The sequence below is a fragment of the Ciona intestinalis genome, chromosome 2 (assembly GCF_000224145.3).
Source record: "Ciona intestinalis chromosome 2, KH, whole genome shotgun sequence".
Lineage (NCBI taxonomy): Eukaryota > Metazoa > Chordata > Ascidiacea > Phlebobranchia > Cionidae > Ciona > Ciona intestinalis.
Window position 1 is genome coordinate 53,644 of NC_020167.2, and position 15,211 is coordinate 68,854.

The following is a 15,211-nucleotide window of genomic DNA, read 5'->3' on the forward strand; positions in this document are numbered from 1 at the left end:
TACTTTGTGTTAAAGTGTCCAACTTCTACCACCCTACTATACAATAGGTCAGGTTTGTATTCAAGGCTGTTCCTTAAATTTACATGTACAATTGTGTTTTGTTGTGCGTACAATATACATACAAATGTGCTTCAGATTTTTACTACTTTGCTCTCTTGTAGTTAGGTTGAATTAGTGTGAATGTGGAAACTGTAAGGAGAAATGGTTATCAGCTGTTTTCTACGTCACGTTGTGTTTTCTCTGAATTTCTGCTTGATGTATTTGATTTTAGGTTTATTTGTAGGCTGGAGGTGCTAGTGAAGAATCTCCCCCCTATGTTATCTGACCGCTAAACGTAACTACCAACCCGTATAAACATTAACCACTAATCCCTAGAACCACTATCAATAACTCCTAACCATAACCACTACCCCAACAGTTTCCTCAAGTCTAATATGTAACGTAAAAGATGAGTCTTTACTAGTGCTTAAAATAGATAGAATGTATGGGCAGAAAGCATGGCATATACGTTTGTTTATCAAATATATAAAGTAGCTGGTAGCATGATGGTTAATATTACCATATATATAATATATATATAATATATGGGTGCTAGTGAAGAATCTCCCCCCACCTTATTTGCTAACCACTAACCCCTAGGTTAGGGGGTTGGGTGTTGATGGTTAAAGGGTTGGGGGTTAGTAGTTAGTGGTTAGCAAATAAGGTGGGGGGGGAAGACTCTTCACTAGCACCCAAAGTTAACATGCATAAGGTTACAAGCGTGTCATCTACTGTAGAAGGTTGGTTGAGGGTTGTTACTCGCATTATGCGAGTAAAGAAAAGTATGGTGAAAGTACATGTTTACTTTTAAGAGCCTAATCTTTTTTGGGTATTATTTTTACAGTTTTTAGTTGGTAATAGCACCAGAAAGTATCATAACTTTTTTTATAAACTAGATTTAACAATATTGTACTAAAACAAGCCAACAACTCAATGTTGATACACGCATAAACCAATGACCATGCAAAGTAACGCCGTTAGCGAGTTATTATATGACGAGTTAATGCGGATCGCTATTCGCATTAACTTTTACCATGCAAAAAGGGTATAAGGTTGTTATCAAACTCATTCATGGCTGTTTTCATAACCTTAATCGCAAGAAAGACATTTCATCTATGGTGGTAATAGTGAAAGTCAAAGTTGCGTGTAAAAATCGTTGATATGCTATTAAAACACAAAAAATTACCAACAAGGAAATATTTTTCTTGCGAAAATTGGCACCGTCTATCGCTGCCAATTAAAGATTCAAAACTGTGCGGAAGAAAAATGCAAAGATGAATAAAAGAGTAAAAGAGAACAAAAACAGCAAAGAAGAGTTTAATGGCAACCTTTGTCTAAAATATAGCATGGCTTTTATAAGGTACACAAGCAACATTTTGTGTTTTAAATTACAGTTTCTTTGCTGAAACCTGAATGGCTAACCTGGTTGAATATGTTAATAAATATAAAGGAAGGCTGTCAGTTGGAAATGAACCTAAAGTAGTAAGTACTAAGTTAAGTATATTTATGTTCATTTTTGCCAAGCACCTAAAAATGCATTAAATTTGAATGATGTAGATAATACATGTCGTGTACATGAAAACAGAAAAAAAAAGTTTTTTGCGCAAATCTCCATACTGCATTGTTACGCATTAATACAGTCTATACAGATATCGTCAACAGGAAGGCGTGATCTCTTGTCCCCAAGAGAATCAATGCCAGTGCCTTTCTTAAAATTCTGTACTTCTTTCATTCAACTGGATATATATATATTTTTAGTTGCAAAGAGCTCTTCAAAAGCTTGATGAAGTGAAGATGAACATCACACTGCTTCAGGTAACTTGCTAATTGTTGTAAAATAGCAAAAGAAATAGAAAAAACTGTTGTACTTATAATTATATATATAGTTGTTTTTTGTTATCAAGGGTTCAAATTAGCAGATCAAAATTTACAAATTACAAATCCTTTTTTTGCAGTTACTGTAAGTTGTGACCCGTTTTTGTAATTCTTGTCCAAATTGGGACCTTTTATAAAATTTCTCTGCAATTATCATTTAGTGAAACAAAGAAGTACAAACTTTTAATTAGGTATAAAACTCCTGCGGTCTAAATAGATGAAAAAATATTCCTGATATTTTTAATGGGAATATTGTACTTTTAAGAAAATTATGGTGAAGCTTTTTATATTACTTCTTATTGGGCAGGAAACTGGTGTTGGGCGATGTGTTAATTCTCTTCGAAAAGATGAAGTTGTTGGGGATTATGCGCGACAAATCGTGGGTAAATGGAAGCATCTGTTGACAAATTCTCCTCAGAAAAGTAGCACATCTTCTAATCAGGAAGTAGTTTATAAACAAAACAATCAATATTGTGATGATAATAAAGAAGAAGAATATGATCCAACCAGGAATTGGGAGATGGATTCAACTACTTCGGTGAGTATGTTGTGTTGCATAAAGCTAGTAAAGGAAGTCATGCACCTCCTGCTATCTCACTACTTTTTTTTGGTGTCTTAAGTCTGATATTAAGTTAACATTTCAAATCGGATAAAATTCAAAAGAAGCTTACCAGTATGTGAATAAGGGGAACTATTAGGTAGTAGTGGTTAACAGTTGGCTTAATTTTATTTGTTAGGTTTCATTTTGTTTTGTTTTTAAATTAACTCATTTTACTTGATAATATTTGCAGTGAATGTGGTTGATATAAATGGGATTTGATTAATTTATTTCAGCCACAGAAATTTTATAAAGCGTCACCAGATGGTAATAATGAATACGACCCAACACAAAACTGGAAGATGAAGAAAGTGAGATTTATTTGTTGTTATCCATTTGCAGCTGATGGTGTTTTATGTTAAACAAATTATTACACAACTTTTTTTAGTATAACCATAAAAAGCTTAAAAAAAATTAATAATTTTTTATATTGGGAAATTGAGAAATTCGGATAAAAGTACAAAGTATTTTGTTTAGTTGCAATCTAAAATAATTTCATTAAAGATTAATGAAAAAATAGCACTGTTAAGTGTTTTATTTCTGGATATTTTAGAACAAGAAAAAAGCAAAACAATTAAAAGATGTCCGTCGAAATGTGTACAAACCAGCTACAAAGGTGACACAACCAGGTGCTCATGGAAATAAAAAAGTTTTAAATTATGAGAATTCACTTTATGTTGATAATCATGATGACAATGAATATGATCCTTGTAAACCAAATGTTAAGATGAATAAAAAGAAAATGCAGCGAGAAGAATCCGATCAGTCTGATGCAGACCACATGGAATTTCGTAATGCAAAAACAAACGGTTTTGATATTAAGCATGAAGTTTTATCTGATGATGAAGAAACTCCAAGTGCAAATATCTATAAAAAACATGCAAAGGTTAGAAACAGCAGAGATGCCGATGTGAATCATGGTAAGACTTCAAAAACAAAGGAAAAATATACAGGTAGATAAAACAACTTTATTTTACTTGTATGATTACATGTTGCTTATTTATCCTGGCAGAGCATAACAACTTTTAAATTTGTATTTTTACAACTTTTGTCCGCTTGTAAAATAACTTTTTCCGACTATTTATGTCAACCCTTTCACCCTTTGACTGGTAATTCGTTTCAAATGTTTTAACTTTCGACCAGATCTGACATAACTGGATTTTGCAAGTAGAGCAAAGCATAGCAGCTAGACCAAAACTTTGTTTAGAAAGTTTGTGCAGCATGAAATAATCTTTAAATTCATATTTTTAATAAATTTAACCTAACCAGGAGTTTTTTTCTTTTTAATAATTGTAAAATTATCTGCATTATAAAAAAAATATATTATAAAGACCTTTGATATGTCGATTTTAAACCAGGTACTTTTTGCTGTGCGACCAAAATTGCCTCAGTTTGGTAAGGTTACTAACTTGTGGGCTGGTACCTGGTATTACCGAAAAAAAAAATTATAATAAACACAAATTCAATAACCAAAAACATTCAAAATCTTATAAAATCATCTTCGAAATGTCTTAAGGGTAATCTGCTTCATGTTTATTAAAAGGATATTAATAGGAAAGCTATTCCAGCCAATAATTTGTAGAAATCACCTTCTAATTCAACTAAAATTGCAGATAATGTTCAGACTCGTTAAAACAGGTTATTTATGTCTAGAATTGGCAAAATAAGACTTTTTTTTAAATCCCAATTTAAAAAAAAAACTATCTGTCCATACTAGTGCACAATACAAGTTTGAGTACTTAACAAAAGTGTTAAAACGAATTCTTCAGAACTGTGAAAAATATAAATAAAGCCGGGGCTTCCTATTTAATACTGTTTGTATTACATACCTGTCTCTATGTAGTATTTAGGGCTAAACTGGCTTTGGGAAGACTAAACATGCTTGTGGAATTCACGCTGAGATTCCTCCTATCAAAACTATAGTGACATTTATGCCGCGCAAAAATGAAGAAAGCCAAATAAAACACAGGACCAAACTCTGGGTAACACCTAAAAGTATGTTAACAAACTTCAAGGGGAAATTGCTTCTTCTTTCAAAATGCGACCAAATTTTATGATCAGATGTTTCGAAATAACCGAACAACTGACATTTATGTAATCAGTGGTAGGATAGCGCCATATAGGGTGAAAGGTGGCAAGAGGTTCAAATAATTTAAATATTATTTTAACATATTTTATTAAAAATTAACAAAAAATTTTATAAAATTATTTATCCCACAGCAAAAAGAAAATCAGCAGAAAATGATCCTGAAACTTCTTCTGCGAAGAAATTTAAGAACAGTGAGCATAAACATAAGAAAAAAAAATGCAAAGGTTTATTTTATGATAAAACAACTAATGGATAAGTAAGTTACGTTACATCACTTAATTAATCCTTTTTTAGGTGAAGATTTATCTTTTGAGGCATTTATGACAATGGACGTTGCAAAACCAAAAAAGAAGAAAAAAGTTGCCAAGTCAAAGCCAGTAATGTTAATTATACTTACATTCAAAAAAAGTTTCCTTACATTTATTTAAAGCAGGTTATTGCTGAGAAAGTGGCTTCATCAAACAAAGTTGAACTACATTTACCAGAAATTCAGGTTATAATCAATTTTGAAACTGTTGGCCCCTCTTTTAACATTTCATTTCTTGTATCTATGTTTAAACATCTTATTCAGATCTTTTTATCAGGGTAACTGATGAAGATGTCCTGAACAGAACATGAGAGATGTTTTAGATTTATATATTATAAGTGGTTACTGTCCCTGTCTTAACCTGGAAGGAACAGTTCATATATTGAGCTGAACTGGTTTCTTAAAACATTTTACAAGTTACAAGATTTGCTAAATACTGCCATACCTTTTTAATGAAAAATAAAATGAAACAAATGAATTTTTGTTGATTAAAAGAGTTTAAATGAAAGTTGTAAATAATTGTTGCAGCAAACTTACCACCCGTTACCTCGAGCTTCATTTGATTCCCCAACCTCTGAGAAAAGTTTGCACAAAATGACTGATGCACTTGCAGCAGAACTACATACGCAACGGAACACAAAACGAATGCAGATTTATTCAGGAGCAAAAACTGCCTATCTTCCAAGTAAATCATGTTCATACTATTGATTTTCTTTTTGTTTCTGGAGTATTTAAAGTATTAGTTTTATTGAACAGATATATATGAATTAACAAACACACTAACTCAGGGGTTCTTAAACTTTTTGAAGCACGCCCCCCCCAATGAAGATCTCAACAAACTTGCGCCCCCCCTTTTTGTTAAATTATCACAGTGGTATTCAATTAATTTCTGCCATGATCCACCGCAGCCAAACCTGACATATTGGACATGCTTTAAACCTCGCCCCCTTGGTTGACTGTGTCTGTATTATTGCGTAAAACACATTTTCGCGATCAATGCAAAAGTGAAATCAAATAACCGTTCCGTTTACGTTTGCGTCATAGTTTAGCCCTATATTTGCCATGTTTTTCTTAGCCAGGTAGACTGTTTGTTACGAAATAATAGGGATTCATTGCATAATTAAGACATAATAGCAATTCAGACTTAAAGGTTTGCTATTTTAATTTAACTTTTGCGTGCGTCGTGTTTAAGCCTTTTGAACACCACTGTAATAAGACATATAACACTTTATTTTATACTTTTTCGCGCCCCCCTTCCAAGTGTTACACGCCCCCCAGTTTAAGAACCACTGCACTAACTGTTTAAACTTTTCAGAGATGCTCTCGTTATTTGATCAGTGTATGAACGTACTGTGCAACAACATTGATTGTAAGTATTTTCTAATGATAAGCAAACAGCTGCACCATAAACACACCATTGTGGATGGTTTTCATTTGTGTGGCAGACGAAACATTAACGTTGCGTTTATAGATCTTGATGTAATTGGAGTTCCTTATGACATCATAAAACCAGTTCTTAAACGCTGTAATGTGGAACAATTATATCGATTAGAAGACTCAAACGTTGTAAGTATATTTGTGAATATACCATATTTTTATTTATATTTTTAAATGTGATAAAAAGTTTGAAATAACTGAAGCAACCAAGCAAGGGAAATTAGCAACAAAATAATATTTGTTTACTGTTTGGAAACAACATTAGTTTTGTTATTTTAAATGCTAGAAGGCTGAGTTTTTTAATTTTTTATTTACGTAGATAAATTTTAAAAGAAGTGTCATTAGAGAAACTGTATTTATGTGTAATTTGGATTATTGGAAAAAATGTACAAAAACAATAGGTTGCAAAGTTGTTTCCTGGTTAAGTTACTACCCAACTTAAAAGGAGGCATAGACTTAACCAACAAAAAATCAAAATTTGTTTAAAAGTAGAGATGCTCAAATGTGATCCAATGTGTCACTAAAGTTTTACAAAGCAAACACTTTCTGAAAAGGTGGAAATCACTGGTTAAAAAAACCGTTGTAAAAAAATTGTAATTTGGTTTTCAGATTTGGTGCAATAATTGCTTCTGGTTTGTAACGAACATAATAAAGTTATAAAATATGGTCTTCATTTCTGTGTTAATTGCAAACATTTCTGTATTAATAGTTGAAAATACCACCACAAAGGCTCAATATAGATTGAATAAACATTTTTTTTCAGTACTTACTTGAGGATACTGACGAACTTTGGGAAAAACATGCAATGCAAGATTTTAAAAATCAAAAACCTCAAGAACTGGAATCATGGAGGGAAATGTATTTGGTATATTGTCTGTATTTTATTAAATATTATTTACTTCTTTGTTTTTAATAAATATGAATAGGTGCAGGCAAACATGCTCCTGGCAGAAACACCTTTTTTAGTCTCATGTTATTACGTTTTGTTGAAGTACAAGGAAATAATATACACATGTAAAAAGTGTTAGTATTTATTATCTATTTATAAACAGTTGATTTCAACAGAGGTTGTATGATGCCAGAGAAGCAAAGCTCACCAAACTTACTCATTCAATTCAAGCGAAAGTGATCAAAGCAAAACCCCTTGGTAGGAAGTTTGATTTACTAAATGTCAGTTTATATTTTTGTGAGTTTTAAAACGACTACTATTGCTCCAACATGCAAGGATAAATAAGTTATATTTATTCATCTTGTGCATTAAGTATGAATTAAATTTGTGACACAAACAGAGAAACGAACCAAGTTGGCTTATGTTGCAATGGGAGAAGCAAAAGCACCAAGAAATGTAATAAAAGCTCAACTGAAATACGGAACTGCTGGAAAAAAGAATTTTCAATATCCTTCCAGCTCAAACAAAGGTGGTACAAACTTTATACACTATACCAACTGTTAACAAATTTTAAACTGAACTGCAAGTATGGTTTTTGCGATTTTATTAACTTTTAACATTTGTTGAATTTTGGGTGTTTTACACCTTTACATGCTTGTATCGACCTGTTTTATTTTACAAAGTCAAGTATTCTATATTTAAAAAATATATTTTTGTCTATATTTTAGGAACTTTAAATTCCATCAAGCAAGATGTCCGAGACATTCGTATGTCAGTTCCTGTTGGAGCAATAACTGCCGCACAAGTTGATAACCAAGATTCACTGAGAGCTAAACGACAAGGTATAATTAACTTTTTATTTTTTTGTTTACATTTTACCAATGACTTATATTTTAAGTTTCATACAAAGTGTTATAAAGTAGAAATTTAGATATGAAATGATTAAAAGCTTCGATACTCGCAAGTTAACCTGGGTTAACAGGTTAACAGCAAATTGTACTTGGTTTTTCAGCACCGCGTGTTGCACCCATGATGGCAAAGACGTTAAAAAGTATCAACAAGCTAAGGTTCCGTAGATGACATTAAAAGTACGAAAGGAAGTTTATTTTATTTACCGAATTCCTTATAATGATTGATCTACTTTACAGATTGTTGAAATGCACAATAAACAACTTTTCTTGTTTTATTTTTAACTTATTTTATGTTTCTGCCTAAAGTGTTTATTTTTATCTTTTCTAAACAAGAAACAAATTTAGAGGCACAAAATAAGACCGCAGAATTTTTGTTTTGGTGTTTGTTTTTTGTCTTAATAAACGTGAAGAATGGTAGGTGAGTGTTTAAATATGTACTTTAGCATATTGGGTCTTCGAATATTTTATGTGTAAATCGGAACCGATTAACATATTTTCATAGCCAAAAAGTTTACCCACCTTCATGAAAAAGATACTACCTAGCGGTTGTTATTCTAAACAAGAGAAACCATAGGCGTCGCTGTTTAGCGCAGATTTGACGTCATATAGTAGCAAGGTCAATCTATCAAACCAGCAGATAGGATGTTGCAGTGCTTGGTCGTAAAACAAGAGGTACAGGATGCTTCACCCTAACGGATGCCGAATGTATAGCAAAAGAATAGGAACTTCGTGGTATCGCCCAAGCATTAATTAAAAAATCAGTTAGGAGCTGAGTTTTCCGTGCAAATATCTAAGCATCATACCTTAAGTAATGTTGCGGCGCATATTTAACAGTAATCATCGCTATGAATTGTTCTACTGTCCGCACCTCCTAATAGGTGCTGAACTATTTCTTATAATCCGGGCATGTGTTGACAGCACAACGCCTGTTGTTATTACCTTCCTTCTTTGGTAAATAGAACCGAGTGACCAGATTAATGTAGACTTTATAACAGACTCATTCAAAACTAACAAGTGAAAGGTTTTATTGACAATGACAGGTCAAGTTTACAGCTGCATAAATGTAATATGTAAATACCTATGCATCAAGCAAAATATATCAGTATGTCTAAATTTAATTTGTGTTTATTTTTTAAGTATATTTTTAAGTTTAGTAGCAGCAGATTCTGTGGTTTAAACATGTCTTCGAACACTGATGCATTCTACCAAAACCAGCAGCAACAAGGGCAATCCCAGACAGCAGTTACTTTACTTCAGCACTCCTGTGAGTTGAACATCGACAGTGAACCTTCAACATGCAGAAATACTTCTATTGTTTGCACCATCGGTAAGTTTGATTAAAATGTTTGTTTGTTTAAAGTAGTAATATAGGCAAAGTGATGTGCATTATTTTAGGTGAAGTAGCTTTTATTGATTTTCAGGAAAATATTGATTTTGACTGCAATCTGTTAAAGATTAATAATTTGGTTTTTAATAATTCCTGCAGGACCTGCATCAAACAAAGTGGAAACATTAAAGAACATGATCATATGTGGAATGAACATTGCTCGAATGAACTTTTCACATGGCACACACGAGTACCATGGACAAACCATTGCAAATGTACGAGCGGCTGCTGAAAGTTTCAAATCTAACCCGGTTTACTACAGACCAATTGGAATTGCTCTTGATACCAAAGGCGAGTTCCAGTGGTGTTATTTATATGATATAATTTGTAATTATAAATAATAGGGATTTGCTGTAGTTATATATGTTGAATTCGGCTGAACTTCCTGAACTTTTATTTATTTTTAATACTTTTCAGCTTTTGTGAACTTGGCCTTAAAAAGGGTCTTTGGTGAAACTTGGTCACAAAATATTGAGCTATGATTCTGCTTGTTCTAATGAATTAGGAAAAGCCAATTTACAGTTTAATGTTCATGAAATATTTGCATGTTCTTTGTTGTTTTTTTTGTGTGAAATTTTCCTAATTAAACTAATAGTAATTATATATATTATATTGGCTATGTATTGTAATTTTACTTCCTGAAACATGAAGAAACAGTTTCAAAAGGTTGTTACCTACGCTATTACGTTTTTGCTATGAAAATTTGTCAATAAGTTTACATAACATACAGACATATGAAATAGGCTAATATATGGTTATATATATATATGGTTAATAAATTTAAATAATTTCTAGGGCCTGAAATCCGGACTGGTTTGTTGAAGGGTGGTGGTAGCGCAGATGTGGAATTAGTGAAAGGAAACACAATTAAACTTTCACTGGATGAGGAAAACTTTGAGAAAGGAGATGCTTCTTGTATTTATGTTGATTACAAGAATCTTAACAAAGTTATTAATATTGGAAATCGCGTGAGTATATTACTGTGTGAATAAATCAAACCCACATTGTTGTAATGCTTGCGGTTGTTACTTGTTGTAAAGTATGTTTACTTTTTATTATAATATGTATGTACTGTGCAAATGTTTGTATATGTTACATGTAATATTGTTGGCTCTAGGTAATGATCGACCAGTTTCTTTGTTGTAGAATTTGTAAATAATTAATGGGCTATGATTTAATTTGCAAATGTTCTATACCACAAGAATGCATATATTAGCATTTGCTTAACGTTTATGGGTAGGTCTATCGTCTATTAGTTGTGTGGCCTAATCCACTTTTGTCTATATTGTAGAAAATTAATGGTAAACAGTAAAACACATTTATAGAAAATAAGGTCAATTTAACCAAAGAAATTTGTTAAAATGCAACGGTCCTGACTCCTGATACAATCGTACTAATATGTGCTAATTCATTTTGATTTGGTCGCCAACAAAAAAGTGTTAATTTCGCAGATTTTTGTTGATGACGGTTTGATTTCTTTGTTGGTGAAAGAAAAAGGTACAGACTATTGCATTTGTGAAATTGAAAATGGAGGTTTGCTCGGTTCTAAGAAGGGGATTAATTTACCTGGGATTGAAGTGGATTTGCCCGCTGTATCTGAGAAGGATAAGTAAGTGCCTTTTATATGACCTTACCGAGTTCATTTTATACCTGATGATCTTACAAAGGTATCACGTATCATGGTGTAGCACTGTAGCATATATCTATTTGTAAACTGATATCTTGTCTGGGTAGTTCCTATTGTGTTGAGATTTGTTTTACATTAGGTGTGAATATCTAAATAATTTCACTACCATAACAATAACTAACGTATATACTATATATACTATATAATTGTCTTAAAAAACCGAAAGGTTAAATGCACCAAAATGTAATAATAATATAATTGTCTCTTAATTGATATATTCTGTCGGTACGGCACTGTGGTTAAAGACTACATGCCTTGTAACTAGAGAGTTTCGGGTTCAAAGACAGATGTTGTCAGTTGATTACCTCACATGTGGAGGGATATATTAAACAATCATCCAAAAGTTACCCCACTAAATGTTTCAATAATGTCAAAGATATTTGAACATCTTTTGCAGAGGAGACTTACGTTTTGGAGTGGAACAAGGTGTTGATATGGTGTTTGCTTCCTTTATTCGAAAAGCTGATGATGTGAAAGCTGTAAGGGATGTTCTTGGTGAAGATGGAAAAAATATTAAAGTAATTATTTATAACATTATTATTATAATAACTTTTGTTTGTCTCTTAGATTGCAGTAGCAAAGATTAAAAATTACTTTAACGAAAAGATTAGGATATATGAATGTTTCCTATGGACAAAACATATTTACATTAATTGAAAGAAAGAAAGAAAGGTGGTTGATACAACTAGCGGACAAAAAACAAATTCTTTATGTTTAATTGTTATTAAGTTACTTTATTTTCTAATGTGAACAAAAATTGAGTAGATACACAGCCTGTAAATTTAATTTGGAATTCTTAACATAATAAATAACTGCTTGTTAGTTCATACATGGACAAAAAAAGAACCAATTTTTAATAAACTCTGGTTTGTAGATTATTTCCAAGATTGAAAATCATGAAGGTGTAATGAAGATTGATGAGATCATCGAAGCCAGTGATGGTATCATGGTTGCCAGAGGTGATATGGGAATTGAAATTCCAGCAGAAAAAGTAAAGTTTATTGACCTTTGTTTTATAAAACAGTATTTTATATTTCATTATTATTGAAACAAATGTATATTTTTAATATATTGACTGCAAACATGATTGTACTCAAAATGGTAAAATTCTCACGTATGTTGTTTTAATACTGGGTATGGTGCTGTGGCACAGTTGTTAGCGCACCTGCCTCTAACCTAGAGTTTGTACGTTCAAGGCTACCGTTGTGGGCGATGTGTAACAGAGCACCCATATTATAACGTCTGTCATTTTAGGCTGCGCGAGGGTAAAGTAAGCTACATTAGTAAGTTATCATGAATTCATAGGTGTTCATCGCTCAAAAAATGTTGATCGGAAAATGCAACCTGAAGGGCAAACCGGTAATCTGTGCGACACAAATGTTAGAAAGCATGATCACTAAACCAAGACCAACAAGAGCTGAGGCATCAGATGTTGCAAACGCTGTGCTGGATGGTTCCGACTGTGTCATGCTTAGTGGAGAGACCGCGAAAGGTTTTTTTTGTGGATTAAATATAACTTGTTATATCCTTTTGTGGCATGAAACTAACACTTGATATAACAGGGATGTTGTTTTATAGACCTTGTGCCCCCTTACAAGTTACCACTTATGAAACTTGTGCTTGATTATTATTTCTGTACTACTGGCAATTTCCATTAGTGTTATACTTAGGGACACATGTACCCACAATGATAGCTGCCATGAGCCTTTAAACCATAAACTTAGGGTTATTGGCCGGTGTGTTAACCACTGTGGCATATCGCAGGTGCAATTCTTCACATGGTGTTCTACTGGTATTGTAATTTGCAACCAATACTACGTTATAAAAAATGTGAAGTCCGATTTATTAAAATCAATGTTACGTCTTAATCTGGACTATTGTTTACTTTTTATTCCGGGTGTACCAGTTTTTTGGTAAAATTGTCTTACATGTAAACAGCTTGCTTATTCTTACTTTTCAGGCAGCTATCCTCTGGAATGTGTGAAGATGCAACATCAGATTGCAAGAGAAGCTGAAGCTGCTATTTTCCACAAGAATGCAAGTTCCACACATAATAATTTTTATGCTGTATAAATGTGCCTCTGATCTAGCACTTACGTGGTGAAGGATTCTCGTTGCATTATAACAGAATACAACAAGTACTACTAGTCGGCCGCAACGGAAATTATACATACAGTTCGTAGTAGACCTTGTTATAAATTAAACGTTAGAATCAAATGTTTTCATCATAATATGCCGTCTCACTTTGTAAACAATATTATCTTCCAAGCATTTGTGGATAATATTGAAACCCAGCAACTGTTACCAGGTGTTTGAGGAGTTGCGTATGTCACGACCTTTTGCTACGGATCCAACCGAAGCAATTGCTAGTGCTGTGGTTGAAGCATCTTTCAAGTGCCAGGCTGGTAATTAACTAAGTTAATAAACTAATTATTTTTGGAAAAAATAGACTAATTAGGCTATATTTTAAAAATGCAAAACTAGCGTTCTTAGTGAACTGTATTATACAGGAGTAACATGCCTTAAATTGAATTTTAATTTATCCCATAGCTGGCATAATCGTTTTGACTCGATCTGGTCAATCTGCTGCGCTTGTTTCAAGCTATCGACCACGTGCACCAATCTTAACTGTAACAAGATTTGAACAAACTGCCAGACAAGTTCATCTATGGAGAGGATGCTTCCCAATACTTTTCCAGGTTAGACGTTTTATTTTAAAATGCATTAGCAATCTTAGTGAATGATTATCACGTTTATATTCCTAATAGAGGTTTAGGCCTTGTTGTATAATTTCATTTTTGTAAAAGAGTTTTTCAATTCATTTCTGCACATCTTAATTCTCACGTTCCCTATCTTGCACCTCTTGACTTAATTCAAATCATATGTTCATGAATTTAAGAATAATTGTTCAGATTAAAGTCTTGCCCAAGAATCAAAGTTCACACTAGTGACATCATTAATTTTCAAACCTGACTATCTGTTAGAGTTAGTATGGAACTGAAATTATGTTTTACAAATTTAATAATTTTCTATCTGTGTACAAATATTAGAAACCAGTGATCTCACCGTGGTCTGATGATGTTGATGCTAGAGTCCAGTTTGCTGTGGAGGTTGGAAAGCAAAGAAAGTTCATGAAAAGTGGAGATTTTGTTATTGTTGTGACTGGGTGGCAACCTGGGTCTGGGTTCACTAACACAATGAGAGTTGTGAAGATCGAGTAGGATGATGTTTTGAAGTAATATACCCGGGCTTAAATCATTATTTTCTTGTTAGTTGATTCATCTTGTAGTGTTGCAGTTGCCAATTTAACATTTATTTTTGATTTTAGAATTTGTTTGTACAATATTTAGTGGATGTTAAGTTCTAGAAAGTTCCTAAGTTATGTTAGCAGTTGCTTCACTGTGCTTGAAATTTATCTGTAGGCTAAAGTCAAGGTCGGTGCACTGCCTGGTTTAAGCAATCGTAAAATAATAAATTCTTGAATACCGGGTTGACGCTTACAATATGTTCTTTGTTGTACATAACTAATGTTCGGAGAGTGTTCTATAAGCTATCAATACACTTGCAAAGCATGTTACTTCGTTTTGAATGAAAGAAATGTTTTCCACAAACCAAAAAATAACGTTGAAAGTGCAAAGGTTCGTCATGAATATACAATTTTTTAAAATGGCACCTGGAAACTTGTAAAAAAAACAGCCGGCCACCCTGGTTACTAGAAGTCAAAGTCACAAAAGTTCAAAACACCAGGTAGTTTAACTTCCGCCGTTGTGTGTCCCAAGTGCGTACCTCGTACTGACAAATGTATTAAATGATACCTGGCACCCAACTACAACGTTAGGAGAATTCGAGCATCACGGTGCAGATGAAACTTTAAGACAGAGAGTTGAAGCCACAACCTATGAGTTACAGCACAGATGAGAGGCAGACGAGCTAACGAGCGGAAATCTGTTTTCAATCGGCTGCTGCGCGGCACGGAACATTTTAATATAAAT

At 32.9% G+C, this 15,211-nt stretch overlaps 2 protein-coding genes across 4 annotated transcripts; both read left to right on the forward strand.

The window, feature by feature from the left end:
• Window positions 1-1,366: 1,366 nt before the first annotated feature.
• On the forward strand, window positions 1,367-8,562 carry LOC100182348 (elongin-A3 member D). Of its 3 annotated transcripts, XM_026840642.1 has the most exons (17): window positions 1,367-1,521; window positions 1,798-1,854; window positions 2,222-2,452; window positions 2,749-2,823; window positions 3,066-3,465; window positions 4,733-4,825; window positions 4,896-4,978; window positions 5,032-5,094; window positions 5,437-5,593; window positions 6,224-6,277; window positions 6,380-6,474; window positions 7,109-7,210; window positions 7,411-7,492; window positions 7,635-7,763; window positions 7,963-8,076; window positions 8,247-8,322; window positions 8,383-8,562. In XM_026840642.1, the coding sequence occupies exons 1-16, from the start codon at window positions 1,453-1,455 to the stop codon at window positions 8,312-8,314; spliced, it is 1,872 nt and encodes a 623-aa protein (XP_026696443.1). In that variant the 5' UTR covers window positions 1,367-1,452; the 3' UTR covers window positions 8,315-8,322; window positions 8,383-8,562. The 3 variants fall into 3 exon arrangements, with proteins under 3 accessions (XP_026696443.1, XP_026696442.1, XP_009857518.1); XM_026840641.1 differs by having other exon boundaries at window positions 8,247-8,562; XM_009859216.3 differs by having other exon boundaries at window positions 1,368-1,521; window positions 5,035-5,094; window positions 8,247-8,562.
• A 669-nt stretch (window positions 8,563-9,231) lies between these two features.
• LOC100180014 (pyruvate kinase PKM) lies at window positions 9,232-14,796 on the forward strand. Its single transcript, XM_002129510.4, has 11 exons — window positions 9,232-9,472; window positions 9,632-9,823; window positions 10,328-10,500; window positions 10,984-11,141; window positions 11,617-11,737; window positions 12,094-12,210; window positions 12,525-12,711; window positions 13,180-13,256; window positions 13,528-13,624; window positions 13,770-13,918; window positions 14,270-14,796. Exons 1-11 carry the CDS (start codon window positions 9,250-9,252, stop codon window positions 14,438-14,440), a joined length of 1,665 nt encoding a protein of 554 aa, XP_002129546.2. The 5' UTR covers window positions 9,232-9,249; the 3' UTR covers window positions 14,441-14,796.
• Window positions 14,797-15,211: the final 415 nt, after the last annotated feature.

Excerpts from the sequence above, each read along its gene's own strand:
- LOC100182348 (XM_026840641.1), top strand. The coding sequence starts at position 1,453 with ATGGCTAACCTGGTTGAATATGTTAATAAATATAAAGGAAGGCTGTCA. Across the intron at positions 2,824-3,065 it reads AAAACTGGAAGATGAAGAAA|AACAAGAAAAAAGCAAAACA; the intron begins GTGAGATTTATT and ends TGGATATTTTAG. Across the intron at positions 6,475-7,108 it reads GATTAGAAGACTCAAACGTT|TACTTACTTGAGGATACTGA; the intron begins GTAAGTATATTT and ends ATTTTTTTTCAG.
- LOC100180014 (XM_002129510.4), top strand. The coding sequence starts at position 9,250 with ATGTCTAAATTTAATTTGTGTTTATTTTTTAAGTATATTTTTAAGTTT. Across the intron at positions 11,738-12,093 it reads AAGATGGAAAAAATATTAAA|ATTATTTCCAAGATTGAAAA; the intron begins GTAATTATTTAT and ends TCTGGTTTGTAG. Across the intron at positions 12,211-12,524 it reads TTGAAATTCCAGCAGAAAAA|GTGTTCATCGCTCAAAAAAT; the intron begins GTAAAGTTTATT and ends ATGAATTCATAG.